The sequence below is a fragment of the Anoplolepis gracilipes genome, chromosome 1 (genome assembly GCF_047496725.1).
Source record: "Anoplolepis gracilipes chromosome 1, ASM4749672v1, whole genome shotgun sequence".
Lineage (NCBI taxonomy): Eukaryota > Metazoa > Arthropoda > Insecta > Hymenoptera > Formicidae > Anoplolepis > Anoplolepis gracilipes.
In genome coordinates this window covers 22,277,299-22,304,450 of record NC_132970.1, presented here as the reverse complement: position 1 = coordinate 22,304,450, position 27,152 = coordinate 22,277,299, and the positions used below count along the sequence as shown (strand labels likewise).

Genomic DNA, 27,152 nt, shown 5'->3' with positions numbered 1-27,152 from the left:
GAATTTGACATTAACAAAGTACTTTTAGCCATTTAAAATATAAACTTTAATTAATTTGTCAGTGAAAGTAAAGATTTGTTGTGTAAAATATAACTTAAAAATTGTAAATATTATCTTATAATTAGCTCTTTTTTATGGTAATAGCACCATAAAAATTTTATAGTAACTATACATAAAAATTCATGAAACTAAACATTTTAATTTTGTAGGATAAATCTTTACTTTAACACAAATTAAGTGTTAATTTTATATATTAAAATATTAAAAGTGCTTTGCGCAAATTCTGTAAAATTCTTGAATCTCAAAATGTATTAAATTTATTAACTTTTGACGTAGCTGATCTGTCCAGTTTCTCTTTAAGAATCTCATAAGACAAACTCCAAGAGCACACTTGATATTAATTCGTGAATAAATATTTCGTAAAGATGGTATCTTTTGCAATCGATAAAAACCGCTTAAATAAAATCTTTAATGATTAATATATGATTGCCATTTACCTCGGGGTTGGTTATTGGACGAATTTTACTTCAACTACTTGCGATACTTACATCATGTTTTTAGAAGATAACTTCTTAGTCCGACATCGTTTTATTATTTTAACAGTTCTTATGCCGTTTAGGAGTCGTTAAATGTCTTATAATTTAGCTGCAATTTAATCCGTAAAGAACACGATAATTTAATTTTTAATTATGATATGGTAAGGACATTTAAATAATTTATGCTGGAAAAAGTTTTCTTAATTAATGCGCGAGCGCGTATATGTAGGAATGTCCCTTTCTCTTTTATTACTTTTTTACATAAAAAGTAAGTGAAATTTTTTTTAAATAAACAGACGCTACTACTCATAAAATGTATGTAAAATAAGTTTATTACATGTGTGCTTGTATTCTAAAATATAATCAACAAACGGGAATTTAAATGCAAATGTCACAAAAATAGTGTTCTCGACTCTGTTGCCAAAAGTCCTTTTACGTGCGTTGTTTCGGGAAATGGGGGTTTGAACACCATTTCCGCTAAACGGAGACGTCGGCTTTGTAGAACTTTATCCGCTCACACATACGTGCAACAACATCTCAAACATCACGAGAGCCATATATCGCAACGATTTGTAGTTCTCACCATTACGTTCCTCGAGGAAAATACATTTTCTCACTACGACGCTATCAACTCGCAATATCTAGGAAATGATATAATCGTGCCACGACGTGAACACAACGCACAAATTACTTATTCAACCATTTATTCATGCTTGATGATATTGAAGGAACTTATTACTCTGTTTTGAAAACCAATTATGTAGAACAATCAATTATACATAAAACTGTGTGTATTATTATTGCATATATTCTTGTTAAAAATACCTATGACTGATGATTTTGCTTGATTAAAAATTTCAAGAATTTTTTCTCACTTTCTTTTAAATCTCTTCCTCTTTCTCTCTTTTTCATAATCATTGTGCACTTATCTAACCATGTTCAATTTCCCGCGAAAGATAGATATGATTATAGACTCTTTTCCAAATGTCCAAGTTACGATGAAATCGAAAATTTCACGTTCAAAACTTTTCCTCGCGAGATGCTGATCGAAGCTGTCGGATGGGGATACTTTCTACTCGAACTGATTGAAACTTACAGGCCGATAATTGGATCGCAGCCGTCAGGACGAGCATCCGAATAGATGCAATCGTTGCTTTGTTGAATTGAGAGTGTATAGAAGCGCCGTTAAAGACTGATTTGGTAGAAGACGTTGCGCGACAATGGCTCTTTTTTTATGAATCGTTTTTAATAAAGGGTCCAGGGTGGATGTCGCCGCACATATATAAGAGGTCATAGATGCACTTCTCGAAAAATAATGATCTTCAAGGTTCAACTTCAAACAGCTATAAAGACTTTACTGTGGCAGCGCGTTGCGCATGGTGCGCCGTTTAAGAGCATTTCGCCAAATTTCTTTAAAGACTGACACACCTGCGTTTTATTATTTTTTTTAGATTTTGTTCCCCTTTTTATCGCGCGGCTAGATTTTTTTTTGCCCATGTAGATTTATAGAATCTATTATTTAAAAAGACGTTTTATTCCAAACTGCGCAGTATTTTCCGATTTTAATAAGCGAGTCACTTGTTTATTTGTCATCGCGAAAATTGTTACAAACAACAACTTTGAGACTAAAAAATTTTAAATGTTTTTATATTTCTTCACATTACACGTAAAATTTTAAGAGTTACCTTTTTTAATTTTGAAATGATAATTATTCATATATATATATATATATATTTATTCTGGAAATTTGTAACATGATAACACGTCAATTAAGACTGCAGCAGTACTCAAAAAATAAACACATATATGTATAAAAATTTAATATGAATCAAATATGAATAAAATATGTTCAATTTTTTTTATTTATTCAAATGGGAATAATACTTGGATAAAAATTTTATTCAAATAAATTCGACGAGAGAGAAATTTAGAAATGAAATATATATTCTGAATGATATAACTCGTAAGATACAGATAATAATTGGAATAATCTTTCCTTTGATAATTTTACAATTAAAATAACGTAACTTGGATTTCATCTATTATATCTACAGTCTGTTGCATCAGAATATAAAGTTTTCTATCCTAAAAAGTGTAGCTAAGAGTGACAGTTGTATTTTTAACAATACAGCATGCGCGAAATTTTGCATTTTTGGATGCATATTTTACGCGATGTAGATGTTAGAATATTTTTCGCACATTTTTATTTATATCTGTACATGTATATACATATTTTGTATATTTATATATATTTTGCTTTTAAAGTGCTATGACATTCTTGTACAAAACTCACAAATGTATTTTGAATAAATGCATAAGCATTTAAAACAACATTAATTTTTCATAACAATTTTAATGTTGTGTATATTTCAAATAAATATGTATCAGAACATAATTGCATATACATTTTCTTTGGTTAATACAGTTATTAATTTATTTTGTACATATGAATATTTTTTTATGATTTTTTGAAATATGCACAATTTTGATCACTAACTCTGAAGTATCTTCAAAATAGGATTGAAAATGTGCAAAAATGATTTGGAATTTTATTAATAACGTGATTGATATTGGCATAGAGAAATAAATGTCCTTATAAATTTTATTGCAAGTGGTTGAATGGCAAGTGTATCATCGTTTTATTTACGATTTTGATGTTATCGAATTCATAAAACATAATATGGGGAATATGAATGCAGCCAGATTCCACTTTTAATGCTCGTATCGATATGCAGCAGTATATCTGTGCACTAGGACGTAATTTAAATGCATTAATCCTTTGAGTGGCAAACTATGATGTATCGTCATATCATATCGTGTGTCTGGATTGCCAATGCCAATTTATCATTGTTGCTACAATATTTGAAAAAATAAACAAAACAAGTATACTTGAATTTTGAATAAAATTTTATGAATCTCTTATTAAATAAGTAATCTTGTATATTTGCAAATTATATAAAATAATTATTAACAATTAATATTAAATCACATAATTAATCGTTAAATCAATAAAATTAATAATTATTGATTTATTAATAAAGTGTCAATTATATACTAATAATTTTATAATATTATTATTTATATTAATTATTTAAAATAAAAGGACAGATTTATTTGATTGAATAAAATTATTGTTATTGTAGAATAAAAACTTAAAATTTTGATAAAAAATTAAATATTTATCGCGATCATTTTTTTATACATTCAAATATATTAATGCTTGCAATGTTATAGCAGTCTTTTTTATAAAAATCTTTATTTTATATAGCACCGAAAATAAACTGTAAATTTGTTTTATCCCCAAACTCATATATTATATAAACAAAATAGTTTAATAAAATTCTATCAAGAAGAAAAAAAGATTTTATTCGAACTACGCTTATAAATATCAAATAACCCTAAGATTGTACATGCCAGGGGGATAGGTTCATAAAATATACATGTAAAGAAATCTAATATATAAACTTCTGTAGAAATCTCATATATAAACATTTCTGTTTTCAGATTCATCATGATCAAAGTCGATCTATAAACGATTAATTTTTACAACTATCAATTAATATAAATACTTGTTTTATAAAGAATAATTATTATTATTCTTATCGCCATTGAAATAACACACACACACACACACACACACACACACACACACACACACACACACACACACACACACACACACACACACACACACACACACACACACACACACACACACACACACACACACACACACACACACACACACACACACACACACACACACACACACACACACACACACACACACACACACACACACACACACACACACACACACACACACACACACACACACACACACACACACACACACACACACACACACACACACACACACACACACACACACACACACACACACACACACACACACACACACACACACACACACACACACACACACACACACACACACACACACACACACACACACACACACACACACACACACACACACACACACACACACACACACACACACACACACACACACACACACACACACACACACACACACACACACACACACACACACACACACACACACACACACACACAATCGCTTTGTAAAAAAGTACTAATTCAATATTTAAAATAAAAATATATGATATTTATAGAATAAATTTTCAGAGAAAAAGGGAAAAAGTGTGTGTAAATGTCAAACAGGTAAAGTAAAAAGGAAGCACGCGAATAAAAGCGCTCGAAGCTGTAGCTACTAAGAAGCTGCGGAATCCGCTCAGCTTTGACAACGAACGTACCATGCGCAAAGGAGCCACGAAAAAACAAAAAAACCTGCCCCAACGCGAGGGAACGGGGAATCCGGAAGATGGTTATACTCACCGGTGCGCACCAACACGTTGAGCAGGACGTAGAGGACGAGGGTGGTGGCTCGGTATCCGTGTATTATGATCATCAGCCACCTCGATGCGTTGAATCCCGCTGCGTGCCATAGACCCGTGCCCTCGTGCACCATATTTTTTCGGCTGGCCCGTTCAAACTTGCTTCAAAGCCACCGCCGTTGCCTTGCGTCCTCCGCGTTCTCATTCACCAGCACTCTACGATGTAAACCATCACGGCGATGTAAACACGGAAGTTATCGGCACGGTCTCACTTCGCATCTGCGGAAATGTCAATTTTCCGTCCGCCTGATGCGAATCGAGACGTCGAGAGAGTTCGTTTTACGAGATAAACAGTTTGAACGAGTTAGTCGCTAGATGCTTCAAAATTTTTAATGTGACTTTTATTTACTTTTACTGTTGCCTTCTTGTTACAGTTACAGAAACGAATTCTATCTCGTCTATATGTGATGCGTCACATGGCCCTACTAATTTTGACATTTTATTCGACGGTAATGAAAACAGAATTCTAAATTCTGATTTAACTTTGGAATTTGTTTTTATGCACATATACAATTAGAATTATTCTTTTGGGAAAAAGATTACATTTTTAAGAACTCTTGGTGAAATTCACTTTCGTTAGATATAAATATTGATATTGGTTGATAAGATTTTCATAATGATATATGATATATACTATAGAAATAGTATAAAAAGAAATAATTGACGCTTATATTAGGCAAAGAAAAAATACAATAATTCATTGAGTAGATAATAATCAAACTATTGCGTTGAAATATAATAATATATCATATGTTAATACAGTATTAATAATTATGTTCATTGAATCAACTGAATAAATCTAATCAAATTTTGATTGCATTAATTATATAATTTGCTCAATTAATTCGATGTTTGTTTATATAAAGACAATTAGTTATGTATATGTATATGTCGGATATGTCTGTCATATTTTTTGTCAATGTATTGTATAGCAATTTTTGGAGTTGAAAAATATTTTTAATCTTATCATTTATCGGCGACTAATAATTTTATTATTAAAATTTGAATTCTATTTGAAAAATATAAAATTCTAATACAATATAAATACATATTTTAAGGATATATTTTTATTTTATTTGTTATATTTTTTATCTCTATACTTTTAAATTCTGCGCGTAGAGCAATAAGCTGTGAGAAATTATTTCATCATACATATGTTGGATCGTATAAATTAAGATTGAAATGTTTACCAATATCCAAGTGTTTGCGGGAATATTGATCATCCAGTTCTACATTTGCGGTGGATGAGAATCGATCAGAACACATCTATTTGAAATGCGATATAGTTCGACGATCATCCTACCGTGTCTGTGAAGGGAATCGACGATATCAATTAATGCGAGTAAACAGATTCGAAATTTCTCGATTTCATCACAAGATATTAGACAAGTTCCGAATAATTTCTACCGATATCGATAACGATATCGTTTCCGATCAGAGATATCAGAGACATGTGTGTGAGGTTTAAATAAAAAAATCTGAATTTTTGCATGGATGCTTTTGTAAAACAGATTAGGGTCAATGGAGATTTAAAGAGGAATCTGCACTTCACATCATTATGTATCTAGAACAGATGCAGATTTACCGACGAATGACAGCGCAATTCATTTAATATGAAACTTTTTCTTCAACATTTATTATATAACTTTTTCAATAAATATTTATTCTATTCTAAATAATTTAAATTAAATGATTAAACTAGATTTAATAAAAGAAACACAAAATTGATGAAATAAATAAATAAAAATAACTATCTTATCTTTTTAATTGGAAAACAAAAATTAATGCAACAAAGTGGTCAAAATGTGCAAAGTGTTTCAAATTCTTTAATTATTCCTTAATATATAAATATTATAGATGTTACAACTTATTTCTTGAGACTAGTTCGATATATTGTGTCATGCTTTTTACGCATTAAGAAATTGCGTGACAAATTTCTAGTTGTCACATGCTCGAAAATTCCTTTCTCACGGGAACAGGAGATATCAGGGCTCGTTTGCATGGAGGACATGTCTAGAGCGTGTCACCTCAACGCGAGCGATGCTGTTCGCCTAAATCTTCCTTCGCACCGCCTATCTCCTGTTCTTCTTCATTTGGCTGACGCTCTACCAACAATAATATAAGTCAGAAAACTTTTATTTCAAATTACAAAAATAGACAAAATTGTCTAAATCGATAATAAAAACGTATTTTATCAAATAGTAATAGGCTACGTCTTGATATTGTTATAATGTTAATATCCTTATTTAAGATTTTATTTTATTAAAATAATTAAAAAAATTAATTCTTTTTTATTCTACTCTAAAATATCATAAAAACGTCGAAGAAAGAAATATATATATATATATATATATATATATGAAAAAGTCATAGACAAGATGTATGCTAATAGACTAATAGGTCTTGATATTGTAATAATGTTAATATCCTAACCCAAGATTTTGTTTTATTAAAATTATTAAAAAAATTAATTTTTCAAATTCCACTCTAAAATATGAAAAATATAAGAAATGAAAAAATCATAGACAAGATACTTATGCATGCAAAAATCATAAACATAATATTTTATCCGTATATATAAAAACGTCGAAAACAGTTTTTAAAGAAAAGTCTGTTTATGGCATTACTTTGATATCTATCCGAAAGTTTTATTTACCAGATGCGCTGGATAATTTTCTGTTAACGAGCTTAATGTTCGCGGAGCTTCCTTTAGAATTGCCCTTTGTTTGCGAGGACTTATCGCTCATCCTTTTTATATGATGTTTTTTTCGGAAACGTGTAGGAACGAACAACCGTGCGCAACCCTTCAGGCAGCGCTACAGAAACGCTTATTCAGTAATTAACCGTTACTTCCGGAAATAAATCGAATTTTTTTTCCAGGTTATTTGCACAACATTCGTCGTAATTCCGGCGACTTGGGAAAAGAGAGCGAGATTAATATCGGGTCTGAGAATGGAACACGTGAAATATTTCCTACCTGACAATGAATTCTGTACTCTGACAGTTTTTTTTTTTCTGCTGTCCGACAGCGTCTACCAGTGTCACGTAAAACGACGTTACAAGTTACACCGATGCAATTACTCGAAAACCACCGTCGCACCGACAACGTGACAATATAGTGTATCAATGGCTGGCACATCAAAGCTTACCTTTTTGACTGCGTTAATTTCGAATGCGAAACGTCGAATAAAAGAGTCGCGGGAGCGTTTTGCAACGCTGCTTCTATTCTGATGATCGAGCAAATCTCTCGTGTGAACGTAACATTACATTTTTGCAAACGTCTGTTCTTACATATTCCGTTGCCTCTCGAGAATTATTCAGGTCGACTTCTGTCGAGATCGAAAATGTCAATATGCCTTTAGAAAGATTTCCTTTATATTTATATTTGCGTTTTCGATTAATGATCATTGTCCTAGTTTTGATATTAGGGTAAACTCGGGTAAGATGGCCATAGTTTTTTAAAATGCAAAAAAACATACTTTTATTTTTGTTATTTTTCTAATAGCGTTTGGCATATTATCTTCACTGAAGCTTAAATTACTTAATATTATCGAAATTAAAAGGAAAATATTTAATAGAAATTTTATATTATCAAAATATTACAATATAAGCATTGGCCATCTTACCCAACTTTTAAGGAAAAGACCAGGGGTTGGTCACTAACAGTTATAATGTACAAAAATTATCCTTTGATACGGATTACCCTTAAATTATACCTCGGATTACTTAAGATTACCTAATAGTATCTCAAATTAAAAAGAAATTTTAAAAAAGAAATTTTACTTTAAATTATTTTAACGCTAAAGATTATTTAGATTTACCAAAAATAACCTTGGATTACCCAAAATTTTGCTGGGATTGCCGCTGAATTACCTAGCCTTTGTACAAAAATTACCTCAGTGACCAACCCCTCGGGAAAAGATGGCCATAATATTTATTAAAAAATAGTGAAAACGAAAATAAAAATTATAGGTCATGTAACAATTTACATATCTTTATGATATATTTAACGTCGATTACGATAGCTTAACTGTAATTTATTCGACGTTATAACAGTTTTTAGTGGACAAATGAAAAACTTTGCAGGTAGTCAAAAGTAAAAATATGATGTAAGAATCACAATAGCGTTATTTCGAACAATGTATGCACATAAACTACTGTAAATATCGATTATCTTTGATAATGACTAAAAAAGCGCCCTATGTAGCGATTATTGAAAAAATTACAGCCTATGGCCATCATACCCTAGTTTACCCTACATTATCTTCAAATTGACTTTAGTTGTCAAAACAAAAGCAAGTAATCAGAGACAATATTTAATGAATCGCGTTAAAGTCAAATGTTCTAATTTGTCACGGTACAAAGGAAAATAAACCGTACTACAGTTAAAGTAACTATACACAGTAAATCTTGACGTACGCGTTTCATTTCAGGTAAACAGTCGCTAACAATTGACTTGAGTCGCACTGTGTGCTCAATGTAAACTTAGTCTAGAATACGACCCAAAAAGAGATTCTGTAGAAGAGATACTGTCAACTTCGTCAGAGTTGAAACTCGGTACGAAATTCAGCCTCGTAGATGTAACGGTAGCTACATAAAGGATCGGCCGTATACTTCGAACGCTATGTAACTTTCTTGATATTTCAAGTTCAACAAGTTCTTTGACATACGAATCCGCCCGTTCTTTCCCGGAACTTAGGAATCGACATAGGAAAGATAGACATTCCAAAAGTAAGTTCCATTTTCTCCGGCAGTGTTGCCAAGAATTTCCCACAGTCCGGATTAGACCGCGTTACCGCCGCCGTGGGGTGATATCTCTCACCCGAGACGTGATATTAACTTCGTCACCTTTGGCGGGGATGATAACTTCATCATCTAAAGCGCACCGCTAACCGCGTTAACGGTCTGCCGGATCTCGATGCTCGGTCTTATCCCGAGGTTCATACCCGACGATACGGTAGTCCAAACTGGCGCAATGACCATAATCGTAAGATTCCCGGCAACATGTAGATTCCCATTATGGCGCGATCTACAGACTGCATCTTCTCCTCGTCCCGAAAGCGGCGAGGAGAAACAGCGCGGCATGATCTCTCCCATTCCACCTTTCGAAACTACTTCGATAACTTCCGCGCGCTTACGCTTTGTAAGCGCGGGTCGGTCGGTCGGTCGACTCGTTACAACGAGTCCTCTTCACACAGGCACTTTCAGAGAACGGGAAAGAAACTTCGGCTTTCCGTTCTACTGGTGCGCCGTGTGTATTTCTTGCGAGAGCGTTGGAAATAATGGAGCAGACACATGTCGGTACACGGGGCGTAACCTTCTCGATTCTCGCTCCCGTGACCCAGAAGAAGCTTTCCAGCGAGCGCCCGAGCGTTCACCGACGTGCATCCTCAAGCCGTCGCGATCCCGGTTTGCGGCGCGGATGCCGTGCGTGCGGATCTTCCATTTGGCAGCTTGCATTTTGCTCTACGTTCCTCCTGAAAACAGGAACTTTGATGTTTCGCTTCGAAGAGCAGCGTCGTTACTGAGTAAAGAGTTAAAGGAACGACGCGTGGCGCTGTATCGCAGTGTCGTCGTAGTTGGAAATTCCCATAAGGAAGAATGTTTTAAGAGACTTTGAATGAAGAAATAATGTGAGAAAAAACGATGAGAGAAAGAGAGAGAGAGAGAGAGAGAGAGAGAGAGAGAGAGAGAGGAAAAGCGGAAAGAAGATTTTCAAGGCTTTTTGAAGTATTCATATTTCTCGTCTCATGACAGGTAAGAAGAATAATATTGTAGTTGGTTTACCGGATCGAGATATTTTTGAGAGGAAATTATGAGCATTGCATAGATAAAAGCATAAAAATATCATTTATTATTTAAAAAAGAAATAACTTTTTTGTTAAACAATACAATCCACTGTTAATAATTTTATGTATTTTATGTAGCATGATTATTTTTTAATAGACATGTATGTATTAAAATACACACACACATACTCTGTTCACAACAATATCATGCTAGTAGATTATTCAAATTTGTGTCACGTAACGTCTAAAAAGCGGAAAATTTTACGCTACACTAATTTACGTATACAATCGCGATACAGAACTAATTGTAAGGAGAAAAAAATACAAGTACTTAGGACAAATTTCGAAATTTGATAAATTTGATTCAACATTATAGGAGATCGTATTTCCAACGATTATATGAAAATAACACGTAAGAAAATTCATATTTATCCTCACTTGTTTGTATTTACGATTTATATTATTAACATAATTAATATTATAAACACACTTTTCCTGTAAGAATAATTGTAGATTATAATTAAACTTACACAGTATCGCTTATGATTTTTAAATAAATACAGAAAATATATTATTTCTATTATATCTATTATTTATTTTATATCCGAAAGATTTCTTAAAAGTATTTATATTTATCCTCACTTGTTTGTGTTTACGATTTATATTATTGACATAATTAATATTATAAACACATTTTTCCTGTAAGAATAATTTTAGATTATAATTAAACTTACACAGTATCCGCTTATGATTTTTAAATAAATACAGAAAATATATTATTTCTATTATATCTATTATTTATTTTATATCCGAAAGATTTCTTCGAAAAGTTTATATTCTTTATATGATTGCGTGTGTGTATACAATTAAATAAATTTAATTAATTAATTAAATTTTTATTTTTTACTTAATTATTAAACATTTCAATTTAAGAAAAAAATGTTATACGTATAATTTAAAATATAGGGAAATATAGGAATAAAAATAAGCACGTATTTTAGTAAAAGAAATAATCTGTTATTAACAAGAGAAGGATAACTCAAATATGAAAACATAATTTCCAATGATTTAAAAATTTCCGAGATATTTAATAACAATTGGACCTAAATTTTTTTAATTTACAACCTAATAAAATATATCTGCTTGCGGTACAGAATCACGATTCACCATTTATTAGAAAACAGAGAACAATTATTTGGAATTGTATTATATTTTTTAAATAAGTAATAAAGATAAAAATAACTGTCCCGGATTAAATCATAAAAATTGCAACAAACCTAGATAGAAGCCACCTGTTTATTTATTCTATCTCGAGAAATTTGTGACGACGTGCCATGTATCAACGAGTTATCTATACATATAGAAGATTACATTCCGTAACTTGCAATGCATCTCATGCTTCTGATAATATTCATACCGAGGTTACGCCACTTTGGAATGTCCCGAAGACATACATTCACGACATTAGAAAGACAGACAATGTCGTGCAAGAAAGTGCTTACGGGACACTATTAGCCTTGTCACCTAGAGCGTTTCATTGTCTAGACATAATATTAACTACGTGATCTAACTGTCAACGTGCTCTCTGTTATGGCAAGTCAGTGACTGACGGTAATGTCGATAGCGATTTGCGTTTTTGCGTCATTAATGAACTGTGACATCTAGCCATCATAATAGAGATTGTAATCGCTAGATGGAGATTGATAGATAGATAATTTATTTAACTTGAAAAGAAGAGAGAAAGAGAGTGAGAGAGAGAATGTGTTTTAAGAATGTAAACATCGAGATACATTTGAGAAAACCAGTCTACGTGATTTGCATAACGTAAACTACATTGCGTTGTTCTATCCTGACAGAGGACAACCGTGAGCGAAGATACGTGCAGTAACGTATAAATCAGGTGAAACGAATCTCACTGGAGAGCTACAACGCTTAAATAGGTGAATTTGTCGAGAAGCGTGAAATTCAATTGCTACTCCTTATTTTTTGTAAAGTATTTAATATAGTATAAATTAAATAAATGTACAGCGCAACCTTTGATGTATATATTTATTCGTAATTTAGAATATTATATAATATTAGTATAATTCGACAAAAAGTATTAAAAATAATGTTTTTAGAAAATTAAAATATTACTTGAATAAAATTGATATTGATAATGAATAATGAAAAATATTATAAAATAATATCTTTTAGAGACTTGGCAAATGTTTAATAAGATTTATTTCAATCTTCAGATGACCAATTGATTTTCGGAATTATCCATAATAATTCCAATTATCATAGAAAAGGGGCACCAAATACTTTGACATTTTCGAATAATTATCTTTACATCTTTGTTTTTAAGAGTGTATATTATATCTTTGAAAATGAGTGGACGCATGCGCGACTTTACTGTTATTCAACACTTCTTAAAGTCAAACTTCTCCTTTCCTACCTGAAACTTTGAATGGTTGCACGGACGAGTGTTAGAGCGAGTTACCGAAAGTCAACTGTGCGTTGACAATCCTGTAATTAATATTAATTCTCGCTCATTACCCGACACACCGACATCGCAAGCGCATTCTCGGGAGTGTGGAACGTCTGTCGACAAATATTACAAGAGGCACGAAACGCTCTAGGTCATGGAACTTCTTCTTTCCCAGGTAGCGTCAAAGTTTCTTCTCTTGGAAGTACGGAAGACGCAAACTCGAAGATCCACGTGGACCTCTTCTCGGTCCCACGGATATTGTATAACTTTTGAAGATATTGCGCGAGTGGGCATAAGTTACGCGTTAGCAAAAGCCTTCTAGAAAACGCAGTTATGCCCTTCAGGGAAAAAGACCTTCGAACCATAAACACACTTATAAATTTTTCAATTTATCGTAAATATCTATCTATACTTTTTACATAAATATAAGTTGTATGTATATGGTAATCGTAACAAGAGTGGATGTAGAAAAACATAAGAATGAAAATTCGTACGCGCACGTAATTCTTATTGTTTAAGAAACAATCACTGATCGTTTCAGATCATTTATTCAATTTTCGATCAAAAATTTCTTGCGGATAATAATATAATATAATTTCAATTTTCTCAAAACATTTTTTAGATCTTACTACTCTGATGCCGAATAATATCCGCATATTTCATGACAGTGAATAATATCTTCATGTTTCATCGTTGGAGGCTCGTTCTTTTTTCAAATTGTTTGTGATTTAGTTAAAAAATATCGCAGTATGCATCATCTTGTACTAACAAAGAGCCCTTCTTCTCGCAAAGCTCCACAATCATCACTTGAATCATAATAATAAGTTATCGCGGTTATGTAAGTAGTATATATATAAAAACTAAAATTTAAATATATACATATACATATTATACACAAAATCTTTTATTTTTTAGATATTTGAGAATGATTTTTTTTACGTATTTATTCTCTCAAGAGAAGCTCCGTTTTTTTACACGAGTAAAGTTGTCGGTGTAAAAATAGAGAAAAATTCAGAGGTAAGTATGTGGAAAGACATTTGCCGCTACTTTTACGCGTGGAAAAGCACAGGTGGAAAAACGTTTCCTTGTATGTGTATGGAAAGTAGGCAGTATTAGGTATGCGAACGTAAATACGCATTTCACAAATAATTCGATGTTCAATATGCGTCCAGGTAGGGTTTACACAACAAATCATTCAAATCAATTATTTTTGTGAAAATATCACGAAAAAAGTTGGCAAATTGTGTCACGAGATCCCAAATTACATCCATATATTTTCCAAATATTTAAAAAAAAATTGAAGTCATCAAAATAATGGAAATCTTTTAGCATCAAAGATAGCTCTCTATCAAATTAATAAAGTATAGAGATACAATATACAAAAGTACACGTTCTCCGTAAGATTTACCCAAGTACCAATACAGACGATCAAAGCATCGTAACTGTAACGGCACGTAAACGCGATCCCGATAAATTGTCGAGAAAGTACATCGTTACTGTAAGAAAACATCATACGAATGTCTTTATTGGGTATCGAAGTCGCGGCCAGTTCGCGTCTTTGTGGAACCCGAACTGAAACTCGTGGAGGATATCCTGGTTTAAGGCCTCCCTCGAACGTGCGGCTTCGGGGATTACGTTGCCTCTTTAAGGATCCGCCGTTGCTCTTGAAATTCGAGCAAAGTGGATATAGTTCGCGGGAGCAATTCCGTCTGGCCCTGTAGCCAAGACACGCTCGGGCTGTCGTAAAATTCGTTGAGGGTAAGCTGCTTTTTGTTGAAAGCTCGAGGGTTTTGGTATGTAAGGGATGCGCTCCTGCGGACACAGCGCTAACTTTAAAGAGTACCTCGTAAAAATATAATTGCGCGTATATCATGATTTATCGTATATAACCGTAATTTTGGATTTCAAGAAGCGAACGCGATACGTCTTTGATATAAACGCGAGCTGCCTTTACGGTGTCTTTACGTTTGCGAGAGTATCTATTGTACTATCAATTCGACGATTCGACGCTTATGTACAAATACAAAATTTGAATAATATCTCGGTTTTACAGCACATATCTTAAGCAATTTATGAATATATACATGAATATGTATGTACATCATTTATGTATACATATGTATGCATGTATGCACATATATAAATATTCATATATACATATATGATATATAGGGTGTTAAAATGTTACGAAATAAATGATTATTATGATTATGATTATGAAAAATAAATTACGATGTTTTTAACAAAGATGTACAATTTCCGGACCTATATTTATTCGTCCGGAACCCAAAAAGAAGGGCTAAAACTACATAAACATAGGTCCGAAAATAAGTCGTTTCCGACTTATAGCTACTTTTATGTTAAATACATCATAATTTATTTTTCATATTTATAATCATTATTTATTTCATAGTGTTTTAACATAAATGACTTTATTTATGACTATTTTGGCGTTATCCAAGGTGCACCACGTGCAGACATAGCCCGCTTACCAAAAATTTTAAAAAATTGAAAAAGAGGAATGCCAAGTTATTTACGTTAAAATATTATGAAATAAATTATAATTATTATGATTATGAAAAATGATGATCTCCAATTCCCACTTCTCGAAGTACTGTGAGCGATTTTTCGGACCCCGTGTATACATATAGATATATGTACATACATGCGTATAATATATCGGTACGTTACACAGTATACATATATATTTACATAAATGTCGTTTAAAGATAAAAAGAACTATTATACACAGGGCTGATTAAAAATAATTAAAAGATTTAATGCACGATATGCAGAAACTTTTATATTGTTCTTAAAAGGGAGGATTTGTTAAGATTGTTAAAAAAATTTTGTTTATACATATAACAATTATATGTTAAAATTTCTTAAAAATATTTCTTCATATTTTGTTTGAATAGTAATCAAATATAAGTTAATGTATTTTCTTATTACTCTTAATATATAATAATCTCATTTTTATTATATATACATATATCCTTTAAAAGACGGCCATTACTCACATATTAATTTTATAAAAAAAAACTACTTATAGGACAACAATAAAATGCTTCGACATAATTAACGCGTTCGTATAAGCTCTTGAAAAATCTCCGAGCTTTACGTGAAAGAAAATGAAAGCTTTCAAAGCCATTTTCTCCTAACGAGTTTACGATATCAAACAATGATAAGAGAACAATGTGAAATGATACATTGGAAGCAATATTCAATATTCGAGAAATTTTCTTTGTGATATTTATTTCTCTTTGCAATCTCTGTCTATACAAAAGAGAGAGAGAGAGAGAGAGAGAGAGAGAGAGAGAGAGAGAGAGAGAGAGAGAGAGAGAGAAAGAGAGTCTCTATAATACTACTCTGTCTTTTATAGGAAAATCGTGGAAATTTTATATCTTAAGCATAACGAAAGAATCAATCGCAATTGATAAGAATAACTCAAATATCAATACGGTGTTTATACAATTTTACTAATATGCGTACAATATTTTAAGAAAATTTAAACAAAAAAAAGAAATTTAGTTAAATTAATATAATACAGACAAAAATGAAATACAGATAGACACGAAATACAGACGAAATGATTCATTTCAAAACGTCACTATGCCCAGATAAATCTTTATCACAGAGCTAGAATATAAAAAAGATACGAAACATTTCTAACTCGGGAACATTCACGTGCCATGACGTAAAACCTGGCTTTCTCTGAAACTGCACCACTGTACGCCAAATCGATAATGACGTACGTTGATCAATCAGAGACCCGAATAGCCGTGCGCGCGCGCGCACGCTTCGTATTTCGAGAAATGCGTTTTACAGTACGATCGTTTGTCGTCCTCTCTCTCTCTCTCTCGCTGATTTAAACGAGCGAAAAAATGTAGGGCGTACTTTACGCGCAACCGCTGGAAGATTTTCCGATACGTGTTAATCATCCTGAGACGTCTGGATCTCAACGGCGTGTTCCTATAAAAAGGAACTGTACTGTACGGGAAACGGGTTGTACTTTCGTTTCTCTATTACAGCGTACATTAAGCTGCGGAAGAGGTGCATCGGTGCAAACTCTAACGAGTGACCTCGGTATAAGAACGAGCGGTAAAGAAAAAAGATGAGGCGTAACGGCAGCGGAAAACGGATACGATCATCGTTGTAGCGACGGTTGCAACGCGGCAGCAACCACTGAAAGTAACGATATGGTGGCACGAATACACTAGATCAGGTACACACAGCAGCGCTTAGAGATTAACCGGTGGACATTTGTTCGGCAATACGGTGGATTAAGTTTCAGCCGAAACTCCTCCCCAGGGAACACCCAGCAGCGCACATTATGAATACTAATTGCTATCGGAGAAGACATTTGCCGCGCCGGAAATTTATCGGCTTTATCGGGAACCGGACGCTCTCCCGTCATATCCCGGAAGACCTCATTGAAAAGAAATATCTCTCCATCGAGGAAGACATCTACGATCGTGATACGCAAACAAGCCAGTGTTATGTGCTAATTAATGAAATATATGTTCAGCATATACCTATGTATATGTATATGAGGAGTCTGCGTGGATTTATATACGTGTAATCAATATTATATATACAGGGTGATCCTTAAGTATAAAAAATTTAAGGGGATATTTTTTGGCTTATTTTATAAAAAAAATGTCGTATAATGTATACGCTTTTTAAATTTCAATTTTTTACTTTATCTCGAAAATTGCTAATCGCAACAAAAAACACAATAGACAGATTTTGTTGAGTTTTAATTCTGGATTTCAAAAGAATTGCTAAACTTGAAAAAATAGTTGCGTATCATTCTTTTATTAAAAAAAATTTAATTATGATTAGGTACCCATATACATTCTCCTGATCGATCTAAAATTGTTTTCTCGACATTGGAAAATAGTTCTTATTATCACATGTATATATATGCACATCAAATTTGAATAAAATGTCTCTAAATATTTTTTTTAGATTTTAAGTTTTTATTTTTTTTTTATCTAAAATTTGACACTCTATTTTAAAATTAAAGCCTTAGGATATACATTCGTAGGACATTTTCTTTACATAAAATAAATTCAGAAATATCCTTTTATTTGTTGTACTTACTTAGAAATCACCCTGTACATACATGTCAAATGCGGAAAACATTCGAATCAAATTTTTATTTCAAATTATGCTATCAATTTTCAGTAATTAGATTTTTACAGAGTTTATGAGTGGATATTATGAATTTAAAACTATCGGCTTAGCACTTTTGTAATATATATTATACATATCAAAAAAATACAAGCAGAAAAAGTATAAGCACTGTCGAGCGCTTTAACAAACTAGACTTTTGAATAGGTTTTTATCTGCATATACACAATTACGAACATTGCGGATATAGCAGCTCACGTGAAACACGCGCTCGCAGGCGGCTTTGCGGAAATATGGATTTACGTTGTCGAGATCCGTGGTTTTGTAACATGTAAAATAAAATGTATGGGATGTATAGCAGGAAATATAGTGATAAGTGTTTGATATTTTTTTATATTCAGTTATATTTAGCTAAGTAAGTTATTATAATTGTACGAATTTGTAAAAAGACACGTTATTGTAAATTATAATTAGTTCGTTGCTATCATAATTACATAATATACGCATTTCTGTTATATAAAAAAAGTAAAACACGCTTTTCTATTAAATAAAAGTAAATTAAATATGTAAAATGTAATAGAAAAATTATAAAAAATACAATACATAGTGCACAATGTCGTTTGTTTTCTGCTGGCCTTTGTGCTTTATGCAAATTTGGAACTTTTAACTTCTAACTTAATTAGATTTTGTTATTAATTTTTATGATTTAAATGATAATTGCATTCATGTAATTATTGTATTAATGACGATGTCTCTTGCTGAGCTAATAATAAGCTGTACTATTGTTTGTAGGAAGAACAAAAACGGCTACAAAAGAGATTAATATTTATGATAATTTAAAAATATTTTACATATGCCTTTTAAAAACATTCTCATTAAATAAACAAATATATACGTTTTATATATATATATATATATATATATATATATGTATATATATGTATATATAAATAAACACGCATATTTGTTTTGTTTTACTTGAAACCGTCTAAAATATAATTATAGAAAAAATACGGTTATTTTTATTATCACATATGGACACATATTTTTCTTTTTTTAAATATCTTTCTATGTCTATTAATATTAGGTGTACAAATTCATTCTCGGCCTTTTTTCAATTAATTTATTGTTTATTTACAAAAATTAAGTTACATTTTAATCTACAAAGTAATCTCCATCAGAATCTATACACTTTTTCTCATCGAATAGGTATCTGACGAATCCTCTCTCGGGAAAAAGATGGTGGTTTTGAATTAATAAATTTGCCAATGATTTTATCAACATCTCGAGTGTTTTGAAATGCGAATCAACCAAGTGGTATTGTAGGGACCGGAACAAATGATAGTATGAAGGGGCTAAGTCTGAAGAATAAACTACGTGAGGGAGAACTTCCCAACCCAACGAATATATAGTAATTCATATGAATATATATTGATGATTTTCGTCATATCTTGCGTTGTCATGCAGCAGTATCACTTGCCTAATCTCACTGCCGATAAACGGTCTTTTCTGCTCAATTGCGTCACTCAAACAATTAAGTTGTTGCTGATAACGCTGATAAAGCAATGACGGTTTCACTTGGATTAAGCAACTCATAATACAATGTGCCCTTCATGTCCTATCAAATGCACATGTGTCATCCGCGAGATTAAAATTTCCTTCCCGAAATTTTTAGAACCACTTTTTACACGTGCTGTAAGATACAACATTTTCCCTTAAGGCTGAACAGATCATTTATTTAGCCTCATTAGCACTTTTTAAAAATTGGAACGCGAAAAGCATGTAATACCTGACATGCTGCTTCTCGGACGCCATTATGCTGGTTACACTTATCCACTGGTTCCTGAGGTTGGGTCACCTGCAGAGTCGAGTATTAGAGTTTTTGGACAAAAAATATTAGAGTTTTATTAGAGTTTTGGCGACAAAAAATATTTAGTTTAAATAAGTGATACAATTGATTAAATTTAGAGGCCGAGAATTAATTTGTACACCTAATAATATTATATTGTTTTAATATTAATATGGTTTATTAATAAACTCATTAAATTTAAAAAATATAATACCTACATTTGCAAACTTTTAATTATTAATTTAATATTTAATATTTCATTTCTAAACAAATTCTACGAAAGTCAAAGTTATAAAGTCACCGCCAGTTATTTTAGATAATGTTGAAGAAATAATTATTCACAAATTTGCCATCAGTTTATACTATATATGCAATGGCGTGCAAATGACGCTGACAGTGCAATTTTATATAATAGAGTAATACGTTTTATATATAGTTCCTTCCTAATATAAGCATCACATCAGTTATAAGCTGAACACGCCATGCGCAAGGCAAAGGCATCAACGCATATACTGCTACAGAATTAAAGTGCACTAGAAGGATAACAATTCCGCGGTCTCGTGCGCTGATGATCGTAACAATAACAATTTAATGCAGTAATGCCATTTTATCTAGCCATTTGCAAAATAACGCTGACCTATTTATTAGCGGGGTATTTCATACACTAAATGCTGTTATTGTTATTTATTTTATCAACGTTAAAAATAAAAAGATGATAAAGAAAATAAATAAAATGTATATTTTCTCTTCAGCAAGAATTATCTTTTTATTAAAGTTATTTTGTTATGTAATTTAATGTATATTTTTAATAATAAAAATATTAATTATAAACTATTTATATTGCAAATAATTGGTTGCAGATTGAAATATATATATATTTCTAAATACCTTTAAAATTTTTTATATACAGCTTCTGTATATTTTAAAGAATTTTTTATCAAAATATATTTTTTTAAATAAGTTTGATCTACACTTTTATAAATTCTAGATAGCTTTCCTCAAGTAATAAAAAATACACTTTTCCAAAACTGTGTGAGCAAATTTTTCTTATTGCTACATTTAAATAATACAAGTTTCAATTATATTATAATTTTTTTAAACTAAAATGTTTCAATTCTGTAAATTTACATGAGCATTGATGTGAATATAACTCAGTTTTTTAGACATAATGAAAAAAATTGTTAACAATACAAAATATCGTTAAATCTCTACAAATTAAACTAACAATAAAATAAAGTTTATTAATAAATTTTGATATGTCATATAAGAAAGAAGTGATATTAAGAAACAAAAATATTTTTAAAAAATTTCTATATCAAAGTATATATCTCTAATAAGTACACTAAATTTAAAAATATATAACTTTTAACCAAGATAGTAAAACGCAACCCTCATGACTGATGGTAACATATCTTTGCATACATGCAAGCTGCATACAGCCTGCTGGCTGGGTTCTGGCAATTGCATCTAGCAATTAACTCTAGCATTAACTACAACGCTACGTCAAAGCGTTGAATCCCACGAACCATGTACGGCTAACCATTTCCTCGTGTATTCCATGTTATTCCGAAAGCCGAAATTTTTTTTCATCAAATTAATCCCCGCAGCTATCGTCTCTCTGGGCAATTGCCAGATAGCACGTGTCTCTCGTTTGCTATTTGAACGTTATGGGCAGAAAGTAATGATACAATCGTGAGCGGAACAAAACCGATTCAGTGAAATTTTATCAAGAGCTTATGATATTATAATATGTTAGCTTTGAGAGCCCTATATAATCCGTACAATCATCCTGTGCTTGAATATTATTTTAATAACCAAGTGCATTCGTTAGTTTTTATGACCAAGTTCATTAGCAGTTTTAATATTTGCAACTCATAAATATATATATATTTATTTTAAATGGACAAAATGTGAACTTTTACGATTTGATGATTATTTTGAGTATTTCAATATATTATATTTGTAAAAATTCTGCACTGTAATGCTGCATTAGGCGAACTAATTTCTAGTATATATTCGAAATTTAATGCGCGCCCAAGTTTAATCAAAAGCAAAGTGTTCTTATCAAACAAGAGAAATCCCGAAATTCCTCCAACGAAGCGGCTCGTAGTTTAAAATTAGGATATTGGATCGATTTGCATCACGGTATGCGAGAGTTCTATCTAGTCCTATCGTAACGCGTGAAGAAAATAAAATCTCGTTCTCTAATCCGATAGTATCGAGAGTCTCTCCGAAACTGTTCGTATACCCCATCGAAATTGTATTCCGTTGTTGCTCTACTTAAGGGTTGAATTTCGTCACTGTATCTCTGTCTGCACTTGTGTGGGAAATTGAGCTGCGGTTGCTCACATTGGTTAAAGAACCAATGTTGGGCATGAATTTAACTTACGGCTTAGTATCAATTACCGTTGGGTCAATCGTTGTCAAATGTCGCGTTTAGTCTGTGGCTTTTGCGTTGACCGGAAGTAGCGGGAAAGTAGGATTTCAAGACAATTCCGACAATTTCGCAAAGACGATGCTCAATGTTTGAGAATAAAGCGAGTCGAGTAAACTAGATTTCAGTAATGTCAGTTGATAAAGTCTTGTAATTTTTGCGAGACATAAAAGTTGATCTTCTTTCAGATTATATTATAATGTAAAAGATATTCGCACCTTTATCTATTAATTAAATTAGAACAGATTCTTTTATTCCTACAAAAATTTTATTCGAGACTTAACTATATAATATTAAATGTGATTAAAAAGTGTTATATTATAAGAGAGGCGAGAAATAAAAATTAAATGCGAAAACTTTTACGGAGGGAAACTTGAAATTATATTTTTCTATACAGAAAAATTATATATTGATTGATATTAAAATTAAATTATTTATTAATCATATATCAAAAACAAAATAGAGAGAGAATGGGATATATGAATATCTTTAATACTCACAAATAATATTATCAAATAAATTTCTTAATTATATCATTATCGTTGACTTCTCAAAGCATAACAAGTAAATATATTCGTCACTGCAAACTTGATATTAATAAATAGTTATATATAACATTTCATTATTCACTGTTTTAAATATATGTATATATTTATTATAATTAATATAGTTACAAATCAACTAATTAACGTATTATTTACGTTCCATTCGTCTCGCCAATTCTTTTGTCAATTCTTTACATTTGCTATCTTAATTAAGGGCTTACAAACTACAAAAGAAGTAAAAACAATCCTGTCCTTGACTTTCCCTTTTCATTCTTGAAACAAAGCTTTCCTAATTTGGTGAACATTTGCAAGTGACACCTTTCAAAATACGTGTTGAAAATCTTTCTTGCCACCATACTATCAATTATGTTGAAGCTTGTAAAGCTGTATAATGTATGCAAAAGTAATCAATTGAAAACCTGTATTCTTGATGTCTAATATTCATTCATATTACACGATCTCATTATGCACTGGATATCGGCTCATATTATATATGTGCATAATTTGTCGCAAATGTTACGCGTTAACATTTTTTAAAAATCGACATGTATTATGCAGAAACTGATGTATCTACATATTAATAGTTTATAGTTAACATTAACGTTAGCGTTAATGTGGAACTTTTGTTCCTCCTGTATAAAAATAATTGTTCCAACTTTTAATTAAAACATTTTTATAAATTACAAATTAAAACTTTTATATGATAAGGCCTAAACATTGTGACAATTTTTCCAATTTTGTTTCTAATTTATTTATTAAAAAATATCACGTCGCTATCTCTACAAAAGTTTGTCATAATCGTTTATTGTAAAATTAAATGTCAACTGAAATTGTAATATAAACACGATAAAAACGTACACAAAAATCAAGCAAGATTGTAATATTTTATAAAAAGGCGCGTGATAAAGTTAATATTTTAACTTCATCAAACATGCGTATATTTATATGTTTAAATAAAACTAAAAGTAAAATAAATTTTACGCAACTGTGCACTAAATTTTATCAAAAATTAATATGGCAAATATGTATTATGGATTTTAAAAATTTATAAAATGGATTTATTTTGTTTAAAAATTGTTTGGAAATTATATTGTTATTACTAATAACATTCACAAGTAATTTTCATATATTGTATTATTTCGAATTTTGTTACAAATTCAAATTGTATTATATTTGCACATTTTCAATCATTATATATCAAGAATGTCTCGTTTTATGTAGAACAAAAATATATACTAATATAAATATAACACAATATAAATACATAAAATGCAATTGTTATTTCTATAATATAATATAACGAAAAGACGATCCATTATAATGTTTTGGAACAAAAACAGGGGTCAACTAATTTCACAGATATGTCAAGTGTAAATTATCGTATTTCAGGTGAAAATTCCTTTAAAATGATCCAGCTGGAAAAGTGTTAATGTAGAAAAATATGTAATTAGCGCGAGGTAAACGGGCGTAGATAGATGTTAAAAATGCATGTAGAAGAGAAACGTTTTGGGATCTTGTTAAAAAGATGCTTTTGATAAAAAATTTTACCACGCGCAGCACCCGATTATCGAGCCTTCCACATATGTACCGTTGACCTCAACGTGAAACGCTTCATACGCGAGGTTTTCAGAGAGCGAAAAATGTTGGTACCAAAAAAACGAGGTTTCCTAGCAAATCAAAAGCCAGAAAACTCGATACCACGTTTAATTTCCACTCGTTTCTCGCGAATTGACTAATCCTATTGTTAATACTTATATTGTCATGCTTTCGTGGAATTCAACAATGGGGAACTGGTAATTTAATTGGCAAAAATCTCGACTAGAAGAACAGAAATTAAACAAAAGGTCGCAACCAACAATGCAGAAAAAAAATCGAGAAAGAGACCAAAACTGAGATAAACATAGAAATAGAGACTCTGTGACGACGAAACTTTCAAAATATCCGCTGCCAAAATTTTTTACCTTTTACGTGAAAAAGTTTCCATAACCTAATAATCGAATAAAAAAATAGAAATGTTTGTAAGATCGCAGGACAGTCCTTTTTGTTTCAATGTTGTGTTTTTATCAATTTTTTTGTTATTAACAAAGAATAAAGTAAATCTTCTTATTCAGCGATAATGAATAGCTTTGAGCTAAATATTCGAAATATGAGGGAATAAAGTACAATACGAATATATATATGTATATATTTGTACGTATATGTGTGTATAAATAAAAATATAAAATAAAATATTAACCAAAAAAATCTTAATTAAAAGTATGTAAAATACATAAAATAAGCGGAATATTATAAAAGATAAGTTAATGTAGATAGATTTTATTAAACTTTGTATATAAAAAAGAGAACAAATAAAACTTGAGATTACGTAATGCATAATTTAACAATAAGACAAATATAACAAATGCAAATATAAATGCAAAACAAATTAAAATGAAAAAATGTGTAAATTAGAACATAGAAAATATATAAATAAGCAAGATAACATATAATTTGCATAATAAATTCAACTTGAGAAGAACAAAAAATATATTGATAATCATGTAGCGCATTTTTCGATAAATAATGGCGAATTAAAAAAAGGATATACCTAAAAGATAATTTAAAACATGCACGAATATAATCACTAATTTATACAGTACATTGCACTTAGTTCAGCGAAGAATATAATGCGCTACATAAACGTCATTAGCCATGGCAAGATAAATTCGCATTACTTTATGCGAGCATTCCGGCCAATTATCCATTGTGCGCGTTTTAATAATTCTCATAATGTCGTTACTACGGTTATTACCTAAGAATAATTGTGCGCACAATGAGTAATTTTAATGTGTAAATATGTAAATATACTGTATACAACATGAAAATCAGAAATCACTTATTTTATTTATCACTTATTGTTACTTATGCATCTAGATCTTGTTTATAGCGTTTTGCAATAAAAAATATCAATGAAGGTTGATATCGAAGGAGCATTTTCTGCGTTATTCATGTAGCCAGAAAATGCTAAAGACTATCCTGAGGCAACTCTATATATTGAGAACACATTGAAGAAGTGATAAGAAAAATGTATGATACATTTGATATATTATAGAATAGGTACAACTGAGAGAGAGAGAGAGAGGCTCCACTCTCCTGCCTCTTGGAACTTCCGGTAGCGCAAAAAAATGTTACCGTGGTGTGTAACTTGTTTACGTGTCGCTTAACTCCCCCGCTTTTCTTGGCACTATTATCTCGCTTGAAAGCTTTATAGAAAAGAATGCTGTATATGTTGTCAGTGCGCTTATTTTTTCCATTAGAGACTTCGATATGTTCTCCTTTTGTTCAGGCAATCTCTTGCCGAGTCGCGTATAAAGATTAAATCTACAAGAGAGGCTGTTATCAAAATTGCCATAAACTGTATTTTGCTTGCTGCATCGTAGAACTCTTCATCCTTTTTTTTTTTTTATCCTAGTGTCTCTGCAATGGAATTTTGCGAAAATTGCAAAACCAAGCGTGGACCAAAATCAACACGTGATCGGTGCAAAAACTAAAAATTGCGGGAACACGAGATTAAATTGCCTAACATGCCAGAGTACAGGACAACGTACAGCAACGAAATTGTTTTAACTGAGATGTTTCATATTTTTCGGTAAAAAATGTACTCGCGTTTCACTAAAAAATTATCTTTCAATAATATTTAACGAACCAATCAATTCATAATTCATCGGTTAACGATAAAATCTCTTCGTGAAAATTAAGTACAAAGTTTAGATGTACAAATGAAGTTTTATCGAAAAATCTTACGAGACACTTACAAATCTTTCCCTTCTTTCAAACGGCGTATGAAATTTCGATCGTGTTTCAAGAGGAAGCCGACGACGGAAAAATGCGGTTCTGATACGTCGTTCATCATTATCGACAGTATCATTGATCATCGTGGAACACCGGGGAAACTGAAGGAAGCAATCAACG

At 31.4% G+C, this 27,152-nt stretch overlaps 1 protein-coding gene across 2 annotated transcripts in view; it reads right to left on the bottom strand.

The window, feature by feature from the left end:
* The window catches only part of LOC140665471 (lachesin), a 100,360-nt gene that overhangs the window by 60,549 nt on the left and 12,659 nt on the right, over nt 1-27,152 (bottom strand). Inside the window, exons 1-2 of one of the 2 annotated variants that reach the window (XM_072891653.1) lie at nt 6,169-6,685; nt 4,920-5,134 (exon numbers count right to left, since the gene is read on the bottom strand). In XM_072891653.1, coding sequence (XP_072747754.1) covers nt 4,920-5,052 — 133 coding nt within the window. In that variant the 5' untranslated portion in view covers nt 5,053-5,134; nt 6,169-6,685. Of the gene's footprint in view, nt 1-4,919; nt 5,135-6,168; nt 6,686-27,152 lie in introns of those variants that run through there. The other variant, XM_072891643.1, reaches the window with a different exon arrangement.